Source organism: Eucalyptus grandis, chromosome 1 (genome assembly GCF_016545825.1).
Source record: "Eucalyptus grandis isolate ANBG69807.140 chromosome 1, ASM1654582v1, whole genome shotgun sequence".
NCBI lineage: Eukaryota > Viridiplantae > Streptophyta > Magnoliopsida > Myrtales > Myrtaceae > Eucalyptus > Eucalyptus grandis.
This window is the reverse complement of record NC_052612.1, coordinates 606,805-630,122: the sequence shown is the minus strand read 5'-3', so window position 1 is coordinate 630,122 and position 23,318 is coordinate 606,805. Positions and strand designations below refer to the sequence as shown.

Below are 23,318 nucleotides of genomic sequence, written 5' to 3'. Positions count from 1 at the left end.
AATACATGGAGTGCATGGATCAGTCTTTTGATAAGGTAATTTAGGTAGACCTCGAACAAGCTGCTTTGATGAGATTTTGGCTAATTGCTTCATGTTGACATGACCAAGCTTTTTGTGCCATAAGCTTGCTTCGTCTTGAATTGAGATAAAACATTGCGATTCATTTGGTTTCACATCCAGAAGATAGATGTTTCCATGTCTTCGACCCATGAAAGACGAGTAGAGTCTTTGCCGATTCCCGAACATATTCCTTTTTGAAAGAAGATCTTGAAACCAGTATCACACAATTGACTAATGCTGAGAAGATTGTAATTGAGTCATTCCACTAAGGAAACATTACTTATTGTGAGATTTCCAATTTTCACAGTTCCAAATCCCACAATACTTCCTTTGCTGTTTCCTCCAAATGAAAATTTTCCACCATTTACTTGAGCAAGCTTTATAAAACAATTTGAGTCTCTTGTCATGTGTCTTGAGCATCCGCTGTCAAGATACCACTTTACCTTTTTCTTGACGGTGACCTACATTCAAAATAAAGTCTCAAGCTTTCTTTGGTACCCAAACTTTCTTGGGTCCTTTGGTGTTAGTAACATAAGCGATTAGCCCATATTTTCTTAACGTTTCCAAACCTTAGGACACTCTTTTTCAAAGTGATCCGGACTGTTGCATTTTGAACATCTGAGAGCATTTCTACCTACAGATTTTACAAAAACTTTCTTGAAATGATTTTTGTAAGCCTCTCTTGAGAGTCTTTTCTTAATTCTTTCTTTTACTTTAGGAAAATCAATCAAGGGAATTGTTTCTACTGCCATACCTAGACCGGACTTATTGAAGTAAGGTCTTTGAGCTGAAAGAATTTTTTCAAGTTTTTCAGACCCTATTGAGAATTTCTTTGAAATATTTGATAAGTCAGTTTTTAAAAAAGCATTTTCTTTTAAAAGATTATCTTCATTTTCTTTAAGAGTGGAAACAATCAAGTCTTGACTTTTAACTCTTTCTACTAAAATATTTTCCTTTTGTTTTAGAGCTGAGTTTTCCTTTTTCAGTTCGGAAATTCTTTTGAGAGAAGTCTTAAGACTAAAACACAGTTCATCAATGTATTTAGAAACTTTGACAGGAATTTTAAAATTACTTGCCTCAAATTCACTGTCTGAGTCGATCCAGTCCGAGTCCGATTGTGCCATCGACATAGATTGGCATATTCATTGTCACTTTCTTCACATTCGTATCACTCTAGGTTTCGGCTTTGAGAGCTTTTCGAAATTTTTCAGCTTTTCCTTTCTTCTTCTTCAGAAGAGGACAGTTGGGTCTGATGTGTCCCTTTTTCTTACATTCAAAGCAGACTACATCTTTGTTTGGTTCCTCATCATCAACAAACTTGGTCTGCTGTCTTTGAAAGCTTTGTTTCTTTGAGTTGAACCTTCTTCCTTTTCTATTCAGTTTTCTGAATCTTCTTATCATGAGAGCAAGCTCCTCATCGTCCATATCATCTTCGAATCTGTATCATCGAATCATCATTTGATTTCAATGCAATGGATTTATTACCTTTTGGATCTTCATCTTCATTGATCCGTTCCACTTCATAAGATCAAGAGTTCTAATCAATTCGTCGACGATAGTGGCATAATTCTTTGCGTCTCTCTTATCGAAGTCTTTATGTGATTCCAATCCTTGGAGAGTCCACGCAAAGAGTAGCTTGTTTACCTTCATGGGATCAGAAATTGGTTGACCTTGATTTTCAAGACCATTCACAATATCTCGTAAACGACTAAACATGTCGGTTATAGATTCTCCTGGTTTCATTACAAGGCTTCGTATTGACCGAGAAGAATGTTGATTCTTGTTTCCTTCACTCGATCTGTTCCTTCATAGGTGATATGCAATATGTCCCAAACTTCTTTTGCTGTAACACAAGAAGATATTCTATTATATTCAGTTGGTGACAAAGCACAATATAAGGAGTAAATTGCTTTTGCATCGAGTGCTTGTCTCTTGATTATCTCTTCCTGAGTCATTCCGCTGGTCTCATCGGTTTCTTTCCCTCTTTCGAGACTCGATGCGGTGGTAGGAGTAATTCCTTTTCTACAACGTCCCATTCCGAGAGGATCCTTTGATCGTAGGAAAGCTTTCATCTTGTTCTTCCAGATGTTGTAATCCTTTCCATCAAAGTAGGGTGGTCTGGTATTGCTTTGCCCTTCCATCAGCCCTGGTGCTAGCATACTAGCCATGGATCTTTTATTACGAAGTAAAACACTTCAAATAAAGTAAGTACACAAGCTCTGATACCAATTGATATTGCTAGTATGAGTACCTAGAGGGGGGTGAATAGGTATATAAAAGATTTTTCTTCAACAATCGCACAATACTAGACAGTTGATGGATTTTAGACAAACGACAATCAAAGTAAGACGAGAGAAGAGAAAATTGAACACGCGGTTTATAGTGGTTCGGCTTATATCAAGCCTACGTCCACTCTTCTTCACTGACAGCCTATTGGCTGGATTCCACTATGAACAAAAGAGAAGTTACAGCACAGCTTTGCCTTGATTCCACAGTGTAGATGTTCTACCACACCTCCTCAAGATTTCTCACAAATATAGACTCTCTTTTGTATACAAGTATTCGCTCAAAGGAATTGTCTAAACAAAAGGAGCTTCGAGACTTTGGAATTCTTCTATCGCACACACCTTGAACAACTAAGACCGTCTTCCTTATATACTCCTTTATGCCATCATACCCGTTGGCACTTACCAAAAGAATTCCTCAAATCTACCCGTTGGACGGAATCAATTAGGAAGATTGTTCAAGCTATTAAAGGAACGTGTTGATAGCCCATCAATCATGTTCGCCCATACAATCAGGATCTCGGTTTCCATAAGTAGAACCTTCCAATAATATTTAGACAATCACCGGATCTTCAATTATCGAGTCAATCTTCGATCAATCAAAGGACTCCGTTATGTCTTTTCCAGCCACGAGATCTTCTCCAGTTGATAAGGTTAAATCCTTAACGAAACATCCAGGTTCGGATAACCTTTCTTCAACGGATTAGAGACTGTCAATGAGGATAGACTTTGAGTCTTGAGTCTGGCTGTCCGGAGGTCTTCAGACTTTAAACAGCAGAGTCTGCAAGTACTCAGACTGATAATGGAGCAGATTTTCACAGAATCATGGATATTCTCTTGGAGATGCGAGGTCAAATTTATGCCTTGGGATGCGAGGTTTAAAGCTTGAAGAATGAAGGTCAAGCTTCTTCCTGTTCATTGAATGATAAGATGCAAGCCCTCTCTGTTCAGAATCAGGCCAATGCCAAGAGTGAGGAGATTGCACAACTAAAGGAAGACTTTAAAAGGCTGGAAGGCATCGTTCAGTCTATGGAAGATTTCCAGCTTGTCCGCGTTCCCAAGCAATCTTGACTTCATCTCATCCTTTTTAATGATGACAAAAAGGGGGAGAGATGCAAGATTTGAACAAACTTTCAATCATTAAACTTTTAACTGTTTGTTGGATTGTTTTGTTGTTTGAACTCTGTTTGACTTTGTTTTGTGTCTGGATGAGAACTGAACTAGACTTGGACTTGACCGCTTCTATTAACTAATATTGATATCTTATGGATGGCTTTATCATATACTAGACTAACCTATTTTCTGTGGTTGCAGATTCTAGTGTTATTCCTTTAGCCATTTATCTCTATAAGATATGCATATGTGTTTGAGAAATGTTTTGTAGGTCAAAGTTATCCAAATCTGCAGGAAAGTTTTGTCACCATCAAAAAGGGGGAGATTGTTGGAGAAATCTTCTTGAAGTGTTTTGAAGTTGACAAAACGTTTCTATCGATCTAGTCGAAGGCTTGCGGACTCTGCCGCTTAAAGTCCGAAGACCTCCGGACAGCCAAACTCAAGACTCAAAGTCTATCCTCATTGACAGTCTCTAATCCGTTGAAGAAAGGTTATCCGTAAACTGGATGTTTCATTAAGGATTTAACCTTATCAACTGGAGAAGATCTCGTGGCTGGAAAAGACATAACGGAGTCCTTTGATTGATCGAAGATTGACTCAATAATTGAAGATCCGGTGATTGTCTAAATATTATTGGAAGGTTCTACTTATGGAAACCGAGATCCTGATTGTATGGGCGAACATGATTGATGGGCTATCAACACGTTCCTTTAATAGCTTGAACAATCTTCCTAATTGATTCCGTCCAACGGGTAGATTTGAGGAATTCCTTTGGTAAGTGCCAACGGGTATGATGGCATAAAGGAGTATATAAGGAAGACGGTCTTAGTTGTTCAAGGTGTGCGCGATAGAAGAATTCCAAAGTCTGAAGCTCCTTTTTGTTTAGACAATTCCTTTGAGCGAATATTTGTATACAAAAGAGAGTCTATATTTGTGAGAAATCTTGAGGAGGTGTGGTAGAACATCTACACTGTGGAATCAAGGCAAAGCTGTGCTGTAACTTCTCTTTTGTTCATAGTGGAATCCAGCCAATAGGCTGTCAATGAAGAAGAGTGGACGTAGGCTTGATATAAGCCGAACCACTATAAACCGCGTGTTCAATTTTCTCTTCTCTCGCCTTACTTTGATTATCGTTTGTCTAAAATCCATCAACTGTCTAGTATTGTGCGATTGTTGAAGAAAAATCTTTTATATACCTATTCACCCCCCTCTAGGTACTCATACTAGCAATATCAAGTAGATCTTGAAATCGACCATAAAACTTATGATATGATAGATTCGAGGTTATAGGATATGAATGTTAGGTTTCAAGTTCCGAAAAAAAGGAAACCTATTTCAATTGGTAGGTTCCAGATATTAGGTGAAGTCTATATGGAATTTGAAATCGTTCTTCCTTACCTCATATGTACAATTTCACTTGAAAAAAATCAAATTACCTTACCCGTTTCCGTTGCAAGAAAATTTTAGGAGACGAAAAAAGGGATGTTTTTGGTGAAGGAGGACAGAAGACTTTACGTGATGTGGAATGAACATTGGCAAATAACTAAAAGCAAAACATGCACGTGGCATTGACGTAAAAAAAACATGCACGTGGCACAAATATATCTGAGATAATCTCCCCTACTTACAGGCGCTCCAATTGGCCCCAACCAAACTGATATGAAAAATAGAAATGTACGGATATGAGCGCGTGCCAATAAATGAGGCTAAAAAGAGTTTAAAGGGCTGCGTTTGCTTTGATTTCTGATAGGAGTGACATGGAGTTTGGTGAAAAGGAGGGGCAGGTCTTAGGCTTTCGGCCTGCTTCCAAAGAGACATTTTCTTGCCCTCACCGACGTTTCCTTATTTCTATTCTATAAATTTAAACTGATACGAATTCCCATGTGGATTTGTCGTATCAATTGAGTTAACGCCATATATCATCTAACTTTAAAATTTAAGGTGGGTTAACAAAAGAAAAATAATCATAGGTATATCAAGGTTTTTTATGACTCGAAAATTAATTTGGGATAAATTTATTATTATTGTGACAATTTAGATTTTTTTTTTAGGTGATATTAACCATTGCAAATAAGGACTCTGATTGCTTGGTCACCTCCGGACACCTGTCGCTGCTCACCTGTCGACCCTCGGCAATGGTTGCCATTGTCGCTTCAGATTTGTTCATTACTAGGCTTTCCCAGTTCACGTGACCTTCGTGTGGTTGCGCCTGGGGTTTGGCGAACTTAGAGCCCTCTTCTAGGCTTGACGGCCAATTACCTTCTAGCATTCTAGACTAACTGGCCCCCAGGGGTTGTTGAGCCGTCATCGTGGACGAGGAGAACCAACCCCCCGAGTGGGCAATTCAAGGGGATGAGCATACCATAACAAGTAGAAATAGAGGAACAGAATTGGAACTCATTTCAGTTCGTGCTCTTTACGTTGCGGGGATTGCAAAAGATCCTATACAAATCACCAAGAAGAAGATTATTCAGAAGTCTAGCTCAAAAGCATATGTTACTAAGATTATTCAGAAAAAAGAAAGAAGAAAGAAAATCCCCTGAATTCATCGTAAATACGTCGAATGACAAATACAGGACGATGCGGACCATGTGGGAACCAACGCAAGAATAGAGAGAGACTCATGACTAAACCTCGGCAATGGGGTTCGCGTTAGCGTTCCATGGAAGAAGACACACACGATCAGACGTGACGCGACGGGATGTGGATTGATTGGAGAAGAGAAATGTAGACCTGTCAAATGGGTGGGTCGAGTCGGGTTTGAGTCGGGTCAAAAATGGGTCAACTTATATTTGACCCATTTAACTCGTTTTGACCCATATTTATGTAGTGTAAATTTAGTGATCTATACTTGACCCGACCCATATTAATAAAACCTATTAATATTATAGGAAAACCCACACCTACTATATGCTAATTGGATTAAAACTTCAAATTAAATTAAAAATAGTAAATAAAATAAAAAAAAGTTAAAAAAACCTATATATCGAAATATTTATAAAGAATTAGACCATGCACATTGAAGTGAACATACTATTGAGTAACAGAAAATTGTAATATAAAAAATCTTTAACTAAACTTAAGAAAGTTCATTTTTATGATCTTTTTTATAAAAAAAAAAAAAAAAAATATTGGTAAAACACCTTTATGCAATACAAATTTAATGGAAATTTTTTATAACTTTTAAAATATTTTTTAATCTAATTTTAATCATTTTTATTTTTTAAAAATATAATTTTTTATTATTTAAAATATAATTTATTATTATTATTTTCTTTTTTTCTTTTCTTTTTTCTTCTTCTTCGATTGGCTGCTGGCCATAACGACGATCGCCGATTGGCCACGGGTGAGCTTGAGCTCGAGGCTCGAGCCTTGCCTCGACGCTGGTGGGGCCTTGGCCTCGCCCGACACCGGCGTGCTCGAGTCTCGCTAGTGAGGCTCGATTTCACTAATTTGGCATGGCCGAGACGTCACCCGACATCGACGAGCTCGAGTCTCGCCAGATTCGGTGAGGCTTGAGGCTCACTTGGCCTGTCGTCGGCCGTTGCCGTGCTGGCCACCGGCTAAGGAATGAGGAAAAAGAAAGAAAAAATAAAATAAAATAAAATTGAAATATGAAAATAATTATAATTTCGATTTTTTTATAAAAAAAAAAAAAGGGTAAACAAGGAAAGATTGTGTGGGGCTTGGGTTAGAACTTTATTTTAGAAATTTAGAAATGAGTTCTAAAGTTCTAACCCACTTCATATTTTAAATCGGTTGAAAATGGATTACAAGTTCTGATCCATTTTCAACCCATTTAAATCAAACTCACTTTTTTGACCCATTTTTAGTTGGGTTTTTAAAAGCCTTTTACCCATATACGATCATGTAAATAAAATATGAGTTCAAAAATAGGTCAATGACCCATTTTGACACCTCTAGATAAATGGAAGGAGGGGTGGGGAAGAAAAAGAGATCGAAGAATGGGGTGGGAGGATGAGAACCGAATCGGGGGCAAAATGCATGCGAATCGGAGAGATTTCAAAAGTCGAAGAGAGAGAGTCTGCAATGAGAAAGTGACAGGTAAGGGAGGAGGAAGAAGAGGAGGAGGAAGACGAGATGAGCACTTATGCTTCTGCTTCTTATTCTCTCTATATATATAGCATGTTGGAAATTTCTAATTTTGGGCAAAAAACTATCTACAAAATATAAATTATGTATGGATATGTGCAGCAACTTACATTGGCCAATTTAGGATCGTTTATTGCAAGGAAACATTCAATTATTGTAAATCGCTACCTCAGTAATTAATGTGGCGAGTATTATTTACTCACATCCACTCATGATCGACGTGTGTTTGCTGATGCGATATTAAATAAAAATTTATTCTTCCCTTGCCATGCGCAAGCAAGACTTACGAGTGAGCCTCACTTGTCCACGGCTATCGTCAATATTGCTCGGCCAAATTTGGTTGGCCATTGAGCTCTTTATAAGCTTTAAGATCACCAGCCCTTCAACTTGGACAGCACCATCTCGTCGAACCACCTCCACACTTTCCATCATCGCTCCTGAGTTGCTCATCCAGATTGGTCCTCCAGATCTGTCCTCCCCCATGGCTGCAAGCCTTGCTCATCCATGGCTTTGAGCCAGCTCATCCATGGATCTAGCTGCCAACCCAACCAAGAACCTTGATGGCGAGCTCAAGATTACGACGATCATGGACTTCCAGTTCAAACTGCAAAAGAAAAAACAAAGAAAGAGGCCGAAAAACTACATCGGGGGCTTGAACATGGCCTGACCTAACCAACCGGCCAGTGACGCCAACCAGCCGATGCTGTCGTCTTGAACGAAATTTTTATTTTTCTTATTCTGCATCAACGCGTCAATCTGTAATTGTAAATGAGTACATATGCATTGATGGAGCGCTCTACAAGACTACAACCACCACTCTCGTCGCTCACGCATCTTCTCTTTTTCTATTGAGCTTTGACTTTAAAAGAGGAGAGGCAACCGATAACATCACCATGCTTTCAATTTCAAAAGGATGGTTAGGTTCAAAGTCGCAAAAGTCATTAAGGAACCGCAATGTCCAGGTTGAAAGCAACACCCAAAGGCTTCATCAACTCTGATCCCACTGAATATCATGACCATCAACATGTACTAATGTCCATGCCATTCATTACGGAGGCTTCTTTTCTTGCACGAAAGCATTATGAATCCGGTCCCAAACCACAACTTTTTTTATTATCAGTCAGAAATCAAAAGCCAAGAATTGCCACGGATTCAAGCCGGAGTCACTTGCATCTCAGTAAATTTTATGAAATCTAGACGCGAGGGGATGGGGTTAAGAAATCTCCACTAAAATTTTCATAAATATACAATGAAGAATTCATGAAATTTGTGCTCAACGGCACCCGCCATTGCCCATTAGTTCCATCTCCAGCTCCACTAGTCATAAAAAGCGGAGTATCTTCAAATATGTTTCTTAACAGCACACGTTACGAGAATCGTAATGCTGAAGAAATGATGGTAGAAATCATAGGCGAATACTTTATCTTCATGGCCAAAACTTAGCCAACCTGATCTGTGTCCCACCTCCTGCTATATGATGGTTGGACAAAGCTTTGGAGTTTCGAAATGGTGGAGGAGAAGGAAACGAAGCCGGCAGACCTTAGAGAGTAGCTTTAGAGTTGCGCATCTAATAATGATCAATAGGTTCTCTTATATGCAACAAATGCAACACTAATCGTCAAAAATTGCAACAAATTTAGGAGAGCTTCAAAAACAAGTTAAAAATCCAATCCTTCAGAGAAGGGAAACCAGGAAACTAAGATGTATTGGCACATCTAAACAGCTCACTAATTGGAGACACCATCTGTCTGGTCTATAATACACAACTAAGACACTCCTCAGACACAAGCTCAAGAATTTCAGGTTACCTCACCAATACCGGAATGATTCTTCTTCATTGCTTTTAGGGGGAGCGAAGTGGTTGAAAATGTTAATCCTTGATAAATAGATTTCTGAAGACATTTCCCCAGGAATGTGTGGAAAACACTCGAGGACTCTTCATGTTGTCATCACATTGAGGGAGTCAGCTCCATGAAACCAACATCTTGTTCAATGCTCCAATATAGGCCCTCACACTTGAAACTGCAATATCCATGCTCGACCCAGTACCACTGGCATTCAAACAATAAGTGCAATAACTCGAAGTTTACGTGAAGTAAAACAACATGGTTTGTAAACATATTAAACACTCCTGTACCTGAAGGTTTGGTGTATAGTCTCCCCAGTTAAAGCAAGTGTAGACATGTGATTGTTTTTGTCACGGATCAAAACTTGGGTTGTGGCTATTGCGTCAATGTCCTCTGTGAAAGCGGTCATGGAGTACTCGAGAAGCGTTGCAGGTACCTGTTCAGCATAATGCAGGAGCACATCTGTCAGTTCTGAAACTGAAAGTCAACCCTCAACAAAATTAATTCCAATACCGTCAACTTTATTTGGTACTTATAATCTTTTGCAATGTTAATTTGATAATAAACTAATGATTGTACTATACCCCAAATTTGAAAGTATCTAGATGAAAAATATCTTTTCAGTAGTTACCGGAAGCAGCTTTCCATACCTGGTTACGATGGCAAAATTCAAATGTGTTCTCCCTATTCATTCCTTATTAAATTAACACTACAAATATCCTACTTCTAAGACAATGATACTACAAAAGTAAAATAACATTCGGTAGAGGTATTCTTTAAACTGACTTCTTAATACAATATGAGTGTAATAGGACAAAATCGAAAATTCAAACCTTAACAATTAGGTCAACAGCCTTGTATGCTGAATCCACAGGTCCAGTACCAACAGCACAAGCAATAAGCTCTTTCCCATCAGCACTGATAAGTTTCACAGTTGCCGTCGACAGACCAAGAGTTCCACACGAAACCTGCATGGCATTTGCTATGATTTTCAAACCAGACGGATTGGCATCGGAATCACCACGGTATAAGCTGGAAAAACTAGGCAGATATACCTGTAAATCATGAAGCTTCCATACAACCGTTGGTTAGAAAACTTCATCAGATACGAGGGCTCTTATGTCAGCATTAGTAACTCTCTGGCACATAGCGTAACAAAGAAAGCAGTCACATAACACGCCTTCCTAAGAGCCAAAAGAAGCAAGCATACAATGCCACAACTCGCAAAGGGGATGAACTTATTATTGTCTTTCCATATGAAAACTTTGCATCACTTTTGCAGCTTACAAGTCTTACTACTCAACATATGTTCAGCCACAATTATAAAATGCTTGCAACTAGGTGTTAACTACTCAAATGGAATGCCAGATGAGCATTTGATTCTCTTGTTGATGTTGCCCGTTCAAGTCTAACTCTGTGCGCTAGTACTTTCTTGTCAATGTCCACTGTTCAATTGCTGCTTAAACGTCTCCACAGATTCAAGAGTTCTGCCATTTGTATAAGGTGGGGGATGGTCTCTAAGTTCATTTTGACTTGGTATTCATGCTACCAATGATGTGCGTATTATATCTATGCACATGTACCCACAAAATTACCCACACTTTACAAAGGAACTGACACAATCACCACAAGAAGACCTCACCTCAATTTTCCAAGGACAATACCTACTTCATTAGTTCGCTCATGTCCAATATCGTCAGGAGATATAATTTCATATGTACCTGTATGTTTCAGCATTCCGTCCTATAGAGAGAAAAAAAACTGTTGGACTTAATATCATAATTGTCATCAATTTTTTCTCAAATATATTCAGTTGTCAATTGGAATGAGAAATCAAAACACGAACTAAAATCCCAAGAAATTAATGGGATTACTTGAGATATTTAAGTTTTGTACTTATATTTTCAGCAGCGACCCAGAAATTGGACACATTTGGCAATTTTCCTTGCTTTAAAGCCTTCTGAAAGTTAAAAAGAGCGTTCTTCAAACTAGGAGACAAACAAAATGATATTCTCAATGTTTTCAAATAGGAATAGGAAGAAAACTGAAGACCTGTTTGGCTCTTGAAAGATCTAAAGAGGTTACAGTCTCTTAAGATTCTTACCATGGCTCAATTAATCTCTTAAAAAGTGGTGTTCATTATGCAAATATTTGGGTCAATCTACAAAACATCTAATTCTGATTGGACCATTTACAGCCTCATGGCCCTGGTATTCCTGTTCTATTCCTTCCAAGATTGACGAATCCTCCGCTATCTATTATATATGTTTAGATTGTGCGCTGCGCCTCCAAGCATATCCACCATTCACAATCACATCAACAACCACCAAACGTCAGTCTTAGATCCCCTAAAAATGTTACCAAAGCTTAAATCAGCTCCTTCAAGTTTAGCGGCTAAAGAAAACATCATCTGGAACAGAGAACAAAAGTCAAAAGAATAGTATCTACTACTTGTAGAATCAATGTCTTGAGGTAAAAATGTCATGGTTAAACTCCGCATCCAATGGTAAACTAGGCAATAGAATAAAAGAAAATTTGACTGGGCAACGTTAGAAGACCATAAGATATTAGTTTAGGCTCCATAGTTTCGGCAGGGACTGCAATTAAAATGATGGCAAAAGTTTTTGCACCATATAATAAGTAACCACTAAGGAGATTTATCCCACCACGAGCATTAATAGCCAGGCATCTAAAATGAATTGCTAGAGAAATTACTAAAGAAATTATTCAAGAAAAGTAAGCAAATAGGTGAAAAAGAAGCCACAAACTCAAAGTTCATAGCCACTGACCTGATGGATGCCACTTTCATGAGCAAAGGCATTAGCTCCAACAATAGCTTTATGAGGTTGTACATACAAGCCCGAGTACCCTTCTACCTATAAAATTGTTGAACAGATATCAGAAGTACAGTTGATTAAGGTAAGAAATGTATTAAGTCAAAATTATATACCATTTTGCTAGTCATGATAATATGACGAGTATTGATTCCAGTGTAAAGACCTCCCAAGATGCTCCCCCTTTGCATTTTAAGGCCATTACCACCTATAAGTTATTTATTTATTTATTATTATTATTATTATAAGAAAAGACAAAAGGTAAGGAAGATTAGCAAAACAAGAACAGAAAAGGACTCCAAACAATCTTCAACCAAACAGCAAAAGGAAACAAACAGGAAGACATTGACACTAAATAATCATAAGTACAAGCACCAATGACATGCATAGAACTTATTATGCTGGTTCTCTCTAGCTAGTGTAGGTCCTCACTATGATACAAATGCTCAAATCTTATCTTTACAGATCTAACCACGCCTTTGTAGGTTAAGGTCGTCCATATGGCTTACCCTAAATCCAATCATTGAGCTCAGTCTCTTGGTAGAGCTTCTGAACATTGCTTCTATGTGTCCAGATCACATCAAACAAGCTTTTCTTATCTTACAGTCTAAGAATTGATCATCATTTGCTGCGATGCAGCGGAATGAGTTAAAACTTTACATATTCCAGCATGATTCAGTTCCCATTCAATAGTGAAAGATGCATGCTAAGAGAAAAGTATAGTCGAAATGACATGAACCATTCAGAATCGCAAAAACTTAAGAAAGAGAAAGGAACAAGAAAGATAGAATTAACAGCACACAAGCTTGTACATCTTCCATTGTTTTCCCCTTTTGTTTTCTAGGTATCCTTGCCAGCATACTTCAAATGTACTGATACAATACCCAGCTCCTTTTCTCTATAAATATTGCTTATCAAAAAGCAGAACTTGTGATAATTTCATTGATGCTGAAAATTAAAAAGCGCCTGTTAGTTCTTCTATTAATGAAACATCATAAAATAACTGGAAACATTATTACAGTCCTCGTTTATAAACTGATTATATCAAATAATTTCGGGTTGATAACAAAAATAGATTCGTCGTTCATGGTGTCATTTCCATTAGAATCACCAATCCAAAGAAAATCCGCCTGATTACGACCATCCTACCTTCCTACAGATCCATTCACCTCATATACACAACTACTCACTGAAAATCAAATATCCATGCCTTATATACATGCCAGAGCGGACAGTCACCTCTTCCAAAGAAGCATTTCCAGCTCTTTCACCAATGCCATTAATTGTCACTTCCACTTGTCTTGCCCCAGCACATGCACCCTGAATTCAGAGGTCTTAATATATAAGTTAATGCTCACTAAAAATTTTTCATTAAACTAGGGAGGGAAAATTTCCACATACCGCTATGGTGTTGGCTGTCGAAAGACCAAGATCATTGTGGCAGTGTGTGGAAATGATAACATTTTCTATTTGTTGGGAATTACTGATCCCCGAAAACCGGATTCGACACCGAATCGAACCCCTAAATCAATGCGGAAGACGAAGCCCGGGAAAACGAACACGCATCACCGATCCTAAAGCACACCACGGATTCGAGCGTGCCTTTTAGCCACAGATTAAACACCGACGTTGATGGAGGAAGAGAAACTGAGCAATTCGATCCGATGAAGCCTTGAAGGGAGGAAGAACAAGCCGTATGCTTACTGTCTTTTCTTTTGTCTTTTGAGAGAGAATACGCGGGGAGAGAGACGACGTGAATTCTGATTTTCAACCAACGTCTTCTCTCTCTCTCTCTCCCCTTTTATACCCCCTTCTTTCCACGGGCCCTATTCCGTGGGCCGGGCTTTCTGGGCCCAACTTTGGCGGATGGGCCTTAAGCCCAAATCAAATAAAGCCTTCATCTCCCACTCGCACATGGTGGTCCAAAACCAACATGGGCGGACAGGCCCTACTCAGGCCCATCAGAGAATAATCCATCATAGACTCTCTCTTAACATGGTGGGCCAAACAGGATTCTCTTTACCTCTCTTCAACATTCATACTGGTGAATAATCCGTGCGACCAGCATACTTTGAGAGCTCGTTTACTATACATCTGTTAGGAATATATAGCAGCTCATAATGGGCGTCACACTCCGAGTAGATTTAGTATGCAGTACCCTAGATCGATCAATCACATTTATATCTCTCTTAATCTCTTTTAAACAATGATATATATTGTATTCACAATTATAATTATCACAAAGACAGTTATAATTGGTCGACCAAAGGTGAATACAAAACTATAATGTGATTCTCCAAAATCGATCTTCCTCTTTCCTTCAAACTCTCAATTTCAGTCCAGCTTGCTTTTCTAGAAATGCCCCATTAGATCGAATCAAACTCATGACCATTGGCAACATCCTAAGATAGCAAACACTAAATAGAAACCTTGAGAATAAGTAAGAGTCCTGAGGGGACCTAGAATTGAGGAACTCATTTCCTCAAGAGTCTCACACGTCATAAAAGTTGAGATCAAACTTTTTGCCACTCTTATTGGTCGTCTTATGCATACGTAGTATGAAATACGTATTACGGTATTAACTCCTTTCCCATGGAGCGTATGTCTATATTTTCAATACCGTACATATGATAGTTCAGACATACCCAATGTCTAACTCGAGTTCACGTATCTACTCATTCACAAAATTCATCAGAACTCACATCTGGCATCTTAGACAGATAAAGTAAAATATGTGGGGTATTTTACTTTTGGACATCACAAGTATTATGTCCTCATCTTAACACTTAGTTAAGGCGACATACGTATCTTAAGCTTGAGCTCTCGATTATCACCTAGATAATAAGCTTAAAATCAGTCTCATCTCTATTTTTCACATAGTAAACAGAGGCGATTACCCGTGTGAGTGGGCTAATCTTCTATCCGTCGACATACTTCTCAACTTAAAATAATGCACCGAGCATTAAGATGCATAAAGATCATACAAAGATTCATAGGCATTAATCAATGAAAAACAAAATTTCATAAATGTGAACAACTCAGGGAAATTACAATTCAGTACATCAGACTCTACGCAATCCTAGAGATTTTACATGACCACAAAACACATCTCTAGGTATTGGCTTTGTCATAGGATCTGCTACCATTCTATGCGTAGATATGTACTGTAAGTTCACATCCTTTCGCGCAACCATATCCCAGACTTGGTTTGATTTCATTGACTCCATTTCCTCTTCCATTGCATTGATCCATTTTTCCTTACTAGGGCAATTCAGAGCCTCATTAATATTTCTTGGCTCATCCTCATATTGTGGAGCAACCATAAAAATTTCCCCTTCAATGCCAAAACGTCGACGGGGAATACTTTGGCGACTTGTTCGCCTAATGGGAGATTGTACACTTTGCACATCATTTCCCATTATGCTCCCACTTGGATTGGGTAATGATGTCGTCTCATCAAGTGGTTGCAATTGAGAATGAGTTGAATTCAATTCATCACTTCTCATATTACTCCCACTTGGACGAAGTCCACTAAGGTCATTATCCTGATCCAAGGTTTCAAATAGGGAACAATCTTCCCCTATTTCGCCCTTCTTAGGAAATTCATCCTCTAAGAATGTGACATCTCGTGATTCAAACTCAGTTATACTTCCACTTTCTTGCTCACCTATGAACACATATCCTTTCGAGTGTTCAGAGTATCTTATGAAAATACTCTTCTTTCCTCTGGGACCCAATTTCCCAAATTTGTGAGAGGATTCATGTGTATAGGCGGCACAACCCCATGGCTTAAGAAAACTTAAGTCCGGTTTTCTACCTGTCCATAACTCATATGGAGTGGAAGTAACTGATTTGGAAGGCACTCGGTTAAGTATATAGGCAGCAGTTAACAACGCATCACTCCAAAAAGTGATAGGTAAGTTAGCATGCACCATCATAGACCTAACCATTTCCAGTAGGGTTCTGTTTCTTCTCTCTGCAACACCATTTTGTTGAGGAGTGTATGGAATAGATAATTGTCTTTCTATTCCTTTTTCATCACATAATTTTCTGAACTCATCAGATAAATATTCTCGACCTCGATCGGATCTCAATGCTTTTATTTTCCTGTCTAATTGATTTTCCACCAGGTTCATGAACCTTTTGAAACAACTTATCGCTTCAGATTTATGAGAAATCAAATAGACATATCCAAATCGAGTATAATCATCAATAAAGGTGATGAAATAAACAGCCCCGTGCCTTCCTCTCACATTCATTGGACCACAGATATCAGTATGGATTAAATGCAGAGGAAATTCAGCTCTTTTTCCCTTTCCAAATGGTTTCCTTGTCGTTTTCCCTTCTAGGCAATGCTTACATATGGGTAAATCGACTTTTTCAATGTTACCCAACAAGCCCTCTTTGGCTAGTCTATTCATACGTTGTTGGCCAATGTGACCAAGTCTAGCATGCCACACATTCACATCATTATCATAGGTATTAGAAGATGTGATAAGGGAATAACAAACATTAGCATTAACATAATCAATATCTAATACAATAAAACCATCCAGAAAATAGCCACAACCATAGTAATTTGTCTCCAAAAACAAATTCACACCTCTACTACAGAAGTTCATATTAAAACCTAATTTAACCAACATTAATACAGACACTAAATTCCGACGAATCTCCGAAGCATACAATACATCATGAAGAAACAAGGTGCGTCCACCACGCATATTCAGTTGGCATGTGCCAATTCCTTTCACTTCAGCTCGAGTTGTTTCCCACATAGATCCACTTAGTTCCGGTTGGTACTCGCCGGAATTCCACGAAGGATCCTCTATCCTTCGCTACATGGTCTGTCGCTCCTGAATCCACAGTCCACAAAGGATTAGACTCAGTTAGGAACACAGAACTCGACACATAAGTAAAGTTCTGAAAAGTACAAGGGGTGCATACCTTCTTTGGCTCACGACAGTCGCGAGCATAGTGACCCTTCTTGTCACAAGGTTGTAGCATTTCACCCTTGCAAGCTTTTTCATGCGGGGGCGCTTCCCTCTTTCATGTTGGTTAAACTTGGGTTTCTTCCCCGAAGGACCCGCTTCTTCCTTGCCTTTCCTTTTATCAAACCCGTTAGGGCGCTTGCGTTTGGAGCTCGAAGCTCCATTTGAGCTAGAACCAGCATAATAAAGTTCAGCATCCGGCTTAGCCGCCAACAAGCGGTCCTCTTCCAGCTCAAGATGACGCATTGCATCCTCAAGGGTTTTGATATTTTCATTATGAGTCAGGTGCACCTTCATATGCTCCCAACTCTGAGGCAAGGAACGAATCACTGCTTGCACTTGCTGCTCATCTCGTGAGGACATGGCCAGCATCTCTCGCTCGCTTATCATGTTTGACATCTTTCTAAGATGTTGCTTCATGGTCTGACCATGAGGCTTCTTATAAGAGTCAAACCCGATAGTAAGCCGCCTCAATCTAGTCACCGAAGTATGACCAAATCTAGCCGCAATGCTTCCCACATTTCCTTAGCATTGTCAAAACGCCGAAACTCTCGCATGACGTCATTTTCCATGCTGCTCAGCAACGTGATGCGAGCTAGAGAGTTCATTCTTTTCCATGCAGAAAAAGCTTCTTTGTTTCTTTTGTCTTTGTGCGGTAGTTCCCTCTTCGGGTTCTACCATGGTCATGACAAGAGCCTCAAGTGCTTCTTGCTCTTCCAAAGACATACTTTAGGATTTTCATTTGCCAAATTTCATAGTTGTCTCCATTGAGCTTTTCACCTTTGTTCAGCTCGGCAACTATGCTCTTTGTGGTGAAGCCATTGATCCGAACAAATCGCAGACAAATATGCACGAATTATTAATGCCTATCATTTATGCATCCCTATTTGCATAGACCCATCATATTAATAAATAATTTTAAGTAAGGCTTCAGAATCAAAAGGTCACTACGTTTCCAATCATCCTCCAAAATCCTAACTTAAAACTATCATCAATATAATTGTCTTATGCAAAATCAATTCTAAGAAGCTACACAAACTTCTAAAAAACTACCCACAACTACTTACCCACAAAGAACCAAATTTACGAAAGCAATAGATAATAGATATCAAATAACACAACAATGCTTTCATCTTATAATACAATCAATACATTGGTTGCTACATCAACAACTATCGGTAGTCAAACAGTACATAATATGTCCACAAACACATTTAACAAAAAACAAAACAAAAAACAAAAAAAAAGTAAATACAACTAACACCGAGTCAGCACACGAACTGGGAAAGATCCTCTTTTGTTTAATTTCTTGATCTTTTCCCTTGTCATAATACAATAATATTCATTTACAAAATCCATCACAATTTTCTTATAGGAAGCAGCTCCGTTGACATCCCATATGCGATTCAACACATCTTGCCATTCGGTGGAAGAGTGGTTATGAAAAATCGCACCATCTCTCGGGCCGAGACATAGGACGACCATTCCATATGACCTGTTGAATTTTCCTATTGACTTCAAGGACATGATCAATTAAGTCACCCCTCTCCCATCGATGATCGATCCGCTCGGCCTATCAACTTAGACAAACCTTTCCTTTTGTTCATCGGTCCACTGCGCGAATAGGTGTGCGCAACCTCGGGAGGCATTGTTCCTGCAACAAATGCAGAACAAATAAGGGATTACATATAATCCACATAGACTTAATTGAAAAAGAAACACATTCTTTTCCTCTCTCTCTTTTTTTTTTTTTTTTTTTTTTTTTTTTTCGGGTCAACGGTCAAAGTCAACGGTCAACGGTCGTCACCGGTCAACGCTCGTCGGTCGTCGGACCGGTCGGACCCGACGGACCGGTCGGACCGGACAGACGGGTCGGACCGCACGGGCGGACCGCTTCGCACGTGCCACGCGCGTGCGCTGATGACGCCACGCGACGTCGGGGCACGTGCCACGCGCGTGCCATCGCCCGGCTGGTCGGGTCGCCGCCCGGCCAACCGACGTCATCGCTGACGTCATCGATGACGTCACCCCGGCCGTTACCGACCGTTGGGTGACGTCATGATGACGCGCACGCGCGGCGTCCGCGGACCGGCGCGCCGGTTCGGTTCGCCGGCGGCGGCAGCACGCGCGAGCGCCGACCGGGCGTGTGCCGCACGCGCCCGCGATCGAGCGCTTCCGGCGCGTCGCTCCCACGCGCAGCGCCTTCCGGCCGCGCGTGTAGGCGCGTGCGGCGGCGCCCGGCGGCGGTCGACACATCGCCGGACTCGTCTCGGCGTCGCGCTTCTTCCTATGCAATCGAAAACAGTTTCGACATACGAAAACTCAAAAAAGGCCGAAGAACGCTCGGGTGTCGGGATTTTTGTCCCAATCCGTACGGCCGAGAGTTTCTTCGCGAAATTTCAAACAAAAACATCAAATTGATCGGGAAAAACGTGAACTAGGGCTCTGATACCAATGTTGGGAATTACTGATCCCCGAAAACCGGATTCGACACCGAATCGAACCCCTAAATCAATGCGGAAGACGAAGCCCGGGAAAACGAACACGCATCACCGATCCTAAAGCACACCACGGATTCGAGCGTGCCTTTTAGCCACGATTAAACACCGACGTTGATGGAGGAAGAGAAACTGAGCAATTCGATCCGATGAAGCCTTGAAGGGAGGAAGAACAAGCCGTATGCTTACTGTCTTTTCTTTTGTCTTTTGAGAGAGAATACGCGCGGGAGAGAGACGACGTGAATTCTGATTTTCAACCAACGTCTTCTCTCTCTCTCTCTCTCCCTTTTATACCCCCTTCTTTCCACGGGCCCTATTCCCGTGGGCCGGGCTTTCTGGGCCCAACTTTGGCGGATGGGCTTTAAGCCCAAATTAAATAAAGCCTTCACTATTCCAGGTGTATTCACTTTTATGTCTGCTATCAGTTTACCAAACTCTTCAGGCATAGTAATACCTACAGTGTCGGGTATGTTGAGAGTTGTGGCACCTGCCTTGATAACTTCACCCAGAATTTCATAGAGAAACTCTCTCTCCGATCTAGTTAGAAATCAGGGTTAAAAAAGTCAAAATCAAAGAACAAATAGGATTTGTAACATTCCGAAGCTTCATACGACCCATTAATCAATCATATTCATCTACCATAGGAGGCGCAAGCAGCAGTATTCCTGTCACTAAAAGCTAGCGATACCGACAATAGTAAATACTGAAATGCAGCTGCAAATATCCTCAGGGAAATGTACAAAACGAGCACAACAGGGAACAAAACCAACGATTCTTATAAGATCGGCGAAGGGCTCTGAACAATCAGTAATCTTTACTATAGTAGGTTACGATTGCACATTCACTGGATACTCACATTATCCGTGAGTACATGTAGCAGTACGCTACTCCCAAATGAAAAAAACCATGTCATTATGTTCTAGATGGAGTAGAAAAGTCACTTATCTATACCCCATTCACGAATGCAAGAATCCATACATAACACATAGAAGAAGGAAATAGCCTGCCCCAACTGCACCATTGCCTGTGGCCTTCAAATTGACTTGGAACTACTAAGGCATGTTTGGTAAAAGTTGTTTTTGTTCCTCGAAACAAAAATTTATGTTCTTTTGTTCTAGGGAACGGAAAAAGAATAGAAACTTGTTTATTAATACTTTTGTTCTCGGGAACAAAAAAATAGATTTTTTGTTCCGGGAATATATTTGGAACAGAAACAAAAATTAGAAAAAGTGACTTCTTATTTCCAGGAACAATTTTTTTTTCTCTTCTTTTTTTCTCCTCTTTTATTCTCTTTCTTCTTCTTCCTTTTGGTCGGTCGCCAGCCTTGGCCATGGTCGACGATCTCGCCAGAGCATTGCCTACCGGCGCAAGGCTCGGCCTTGCCAGGCCAAGGCGAGGCCAACCTCGCACTGCCTGGACGAGGTCGAGCCTCGCCGGTGGCTTGGCAAGGCTCTCCTGGCCACTGAGGCCATCGGCGAGGCTCGGCTTTGCCCAGATCTGGTGAGGCTGAGCCTTGCAGTGGCCTAGCGAGGCTCCAATGGGCTCGCTGGACCTCGCCCAGCCGGTCGCCAACCATCGTCGTGGCTGACGACTAGCCACAAAGGAGGAATAAGGAAAAAAAAAAAAGAAAAAAGAAAGAAGAAAAAAGGAAAAATATAATAAAAATATTAAAAAATTAAAAGAAACAACAAAATTATATAATTTTACTAAACACGTTTCTATCCCGAGAATAGAAATTTTTTGCAGTTACCAAACGTGTTCTTATACTCAGAAATTGTTCCCGGGAGCAGAAAAAAAAACTATTTTTGATAAAAAAAATTGTTCCTCGGAACATAATCGTTGCCAAATACGCCTTAACTAGAGAGCGACAAATTAGATGATTAACAAACTCGACTGCTACCAAGAAGCAAATCAGATCATAAAGGCCACGCAAAGACAGGAATTTTATAAACAACTTGCCAGCATCCTCGGGGCTGAACTCGACATCGTCGCAGCCCAAGCTCCAGGTGAAGGCCACCATCCTCCTAGCAATGTCGATCACCTCTTGCTTGCTTTTCTTCAGCTTGTACTGCATGTGGATCCCACTGGTGGCGATGAACGTGTGGATCTTGGGTCGCCTGGCGAAGCGGACGGCATCCCAAGCGGCTCGGATGTCCTTCTCGTTGCATCGGGAGAGGTCGCAGATGACGGGGACGTAGCCGTGGGGGTCAACGGCGTTGCCGACCTCAAGGGCGATGGCCTTGACAACAATGAAGTCGTCCGAGGAGGCGACAGGGAACCCGGCCGCGATGATGTCGACGCTGAGCTTGGTGAGCTGGCGGGCAATGTTGAGCTTATCCTTGGAGGTCATGGCGGCACCAGGGGATTGCTCACCATCGCGGAGGGTGGTGTCAAAGATGCGGATGTAGTTGGGGTCGGGGATGCGGTTGGGTATGTACTTAGGGTGGGGAGGAGGAGCAGTGGTGGGGCCCTCCAGTGGGGGAGGAGGAGGAGGAGGAGGAGGAGCAGCGGAGCATCTAATCATGGCGGAGGCCCATTGGGGGGGAGGACGTGAGGTGATGCAGGGGAAGAAGACGGTGGTGGGACACTTCGGGGTTTGACGAGAGGAGGAGGAGCTGGGGTGGAGCTTGGGAGCAGTGGCGGTGGCGGTAGCAATGGCGGAGGAGAAGGAAGAGGAGGAGGAGGAGGAGGAGGAGAAACTAGGGTTGATGAAAGGGGCAGCCATGGCCATGGGGAGGAGGAGGAGACGAAGAAGAAGAAGAAGAAGAAGAAGAAGAAGAAGAAGAAGAAGGAGAAAGGGTTTGGATGGAGTGAAGAAGAAGAAGAAGGAGAAGGAGAAGGAGAAGAAGAAGAAGAAGAAGAAGAAGAAGAAGAAGAAATGGTTTGGATGGAGTGAAGAAGGAGAAGAAGGAGAAGAAGGAGAAGAAGGAGAAGAAGAAGAAGAAGAAGAAGAAGAAGAAGAAGAAGAAGAAGAAGAAGAAGAAGAAGAAAGGGTTTCGATGCAATTGAGGAATCACCCGCCAGCCGCCACCCCCACTATGCAATAGCCAACGTGGCCATTCGTAATCAAGGAATCGAGGAATCGCCCGCCGGCCACTGTGCAAAAGCCGACATGGCCATTTGTAATCGAGGAATCAAGGAATCAAGGAAACTGATTTGGGAAGTGAGTGAAGAAGAAGAAGAAGAAAGGGTTTCGATGCAATCAAGGAATCGCCCACCGGCCACCACCCCCATTGTGTAGAAGCCAACGTGGCCATTTGTAATCCAAGTTTGAATTTTGTTCATCAATAATTAGCAAAACATCAATTATTTTTAGAGGATTAACATTGCGAAATCCCCAACCTAATATATTTATGATAAATTTATTTCAAATAAATTGATATACCTCTAATAAAATTATCCCAAACTGATACTTTTTTGACAAATTTACCATATATTAATTTCCATTAAATTTTACCATCACATTACTGAATTAGATGTCACGTAACAGTTAATCGATATACTTTTACCCCAAAAAAAAAAGTTAATCGGTATACCAAATTAGGATTTTACTCTCTATCTATCACAATTGTATAAG

At 40.6% G+C, this 23,318-nt stretch overlaps 1 protein-coding gene across 1 annotated transcript; it reads right to left on the bottom strand.

The window, feature by feature from the left end:
- Positions 1–8,069: 8,069 nt before the first annotated feature.
- LOC104451524 (2-isopropylmalate synthase B-like) lies at positions 8,070–22,466 on the bottom strand. Its single transcript, XM_039310891.1, has 8 exons — positions 21,701–22,466; positions 13,654–13,667; positions 13,492–13,572; positions 12,208–12,294; positions 10,252–10,473; positions 9,709–9,854; positions 9,554–9,622; positions 8,070–8,175 (listed from the first exon to the last, which is right to left on the bottom strand). The coding sequence occupies exons 1-8, from the start codon at positions 22,464–22,466 to the stop codon at positions 8,070–8,072; spliced, it is 1,491 nt and encodes a 496-aa protein (XP_039166825.1).
- Between the last annotated feature and the right edge of the window lie 852 nt (positions 22,467–23,318).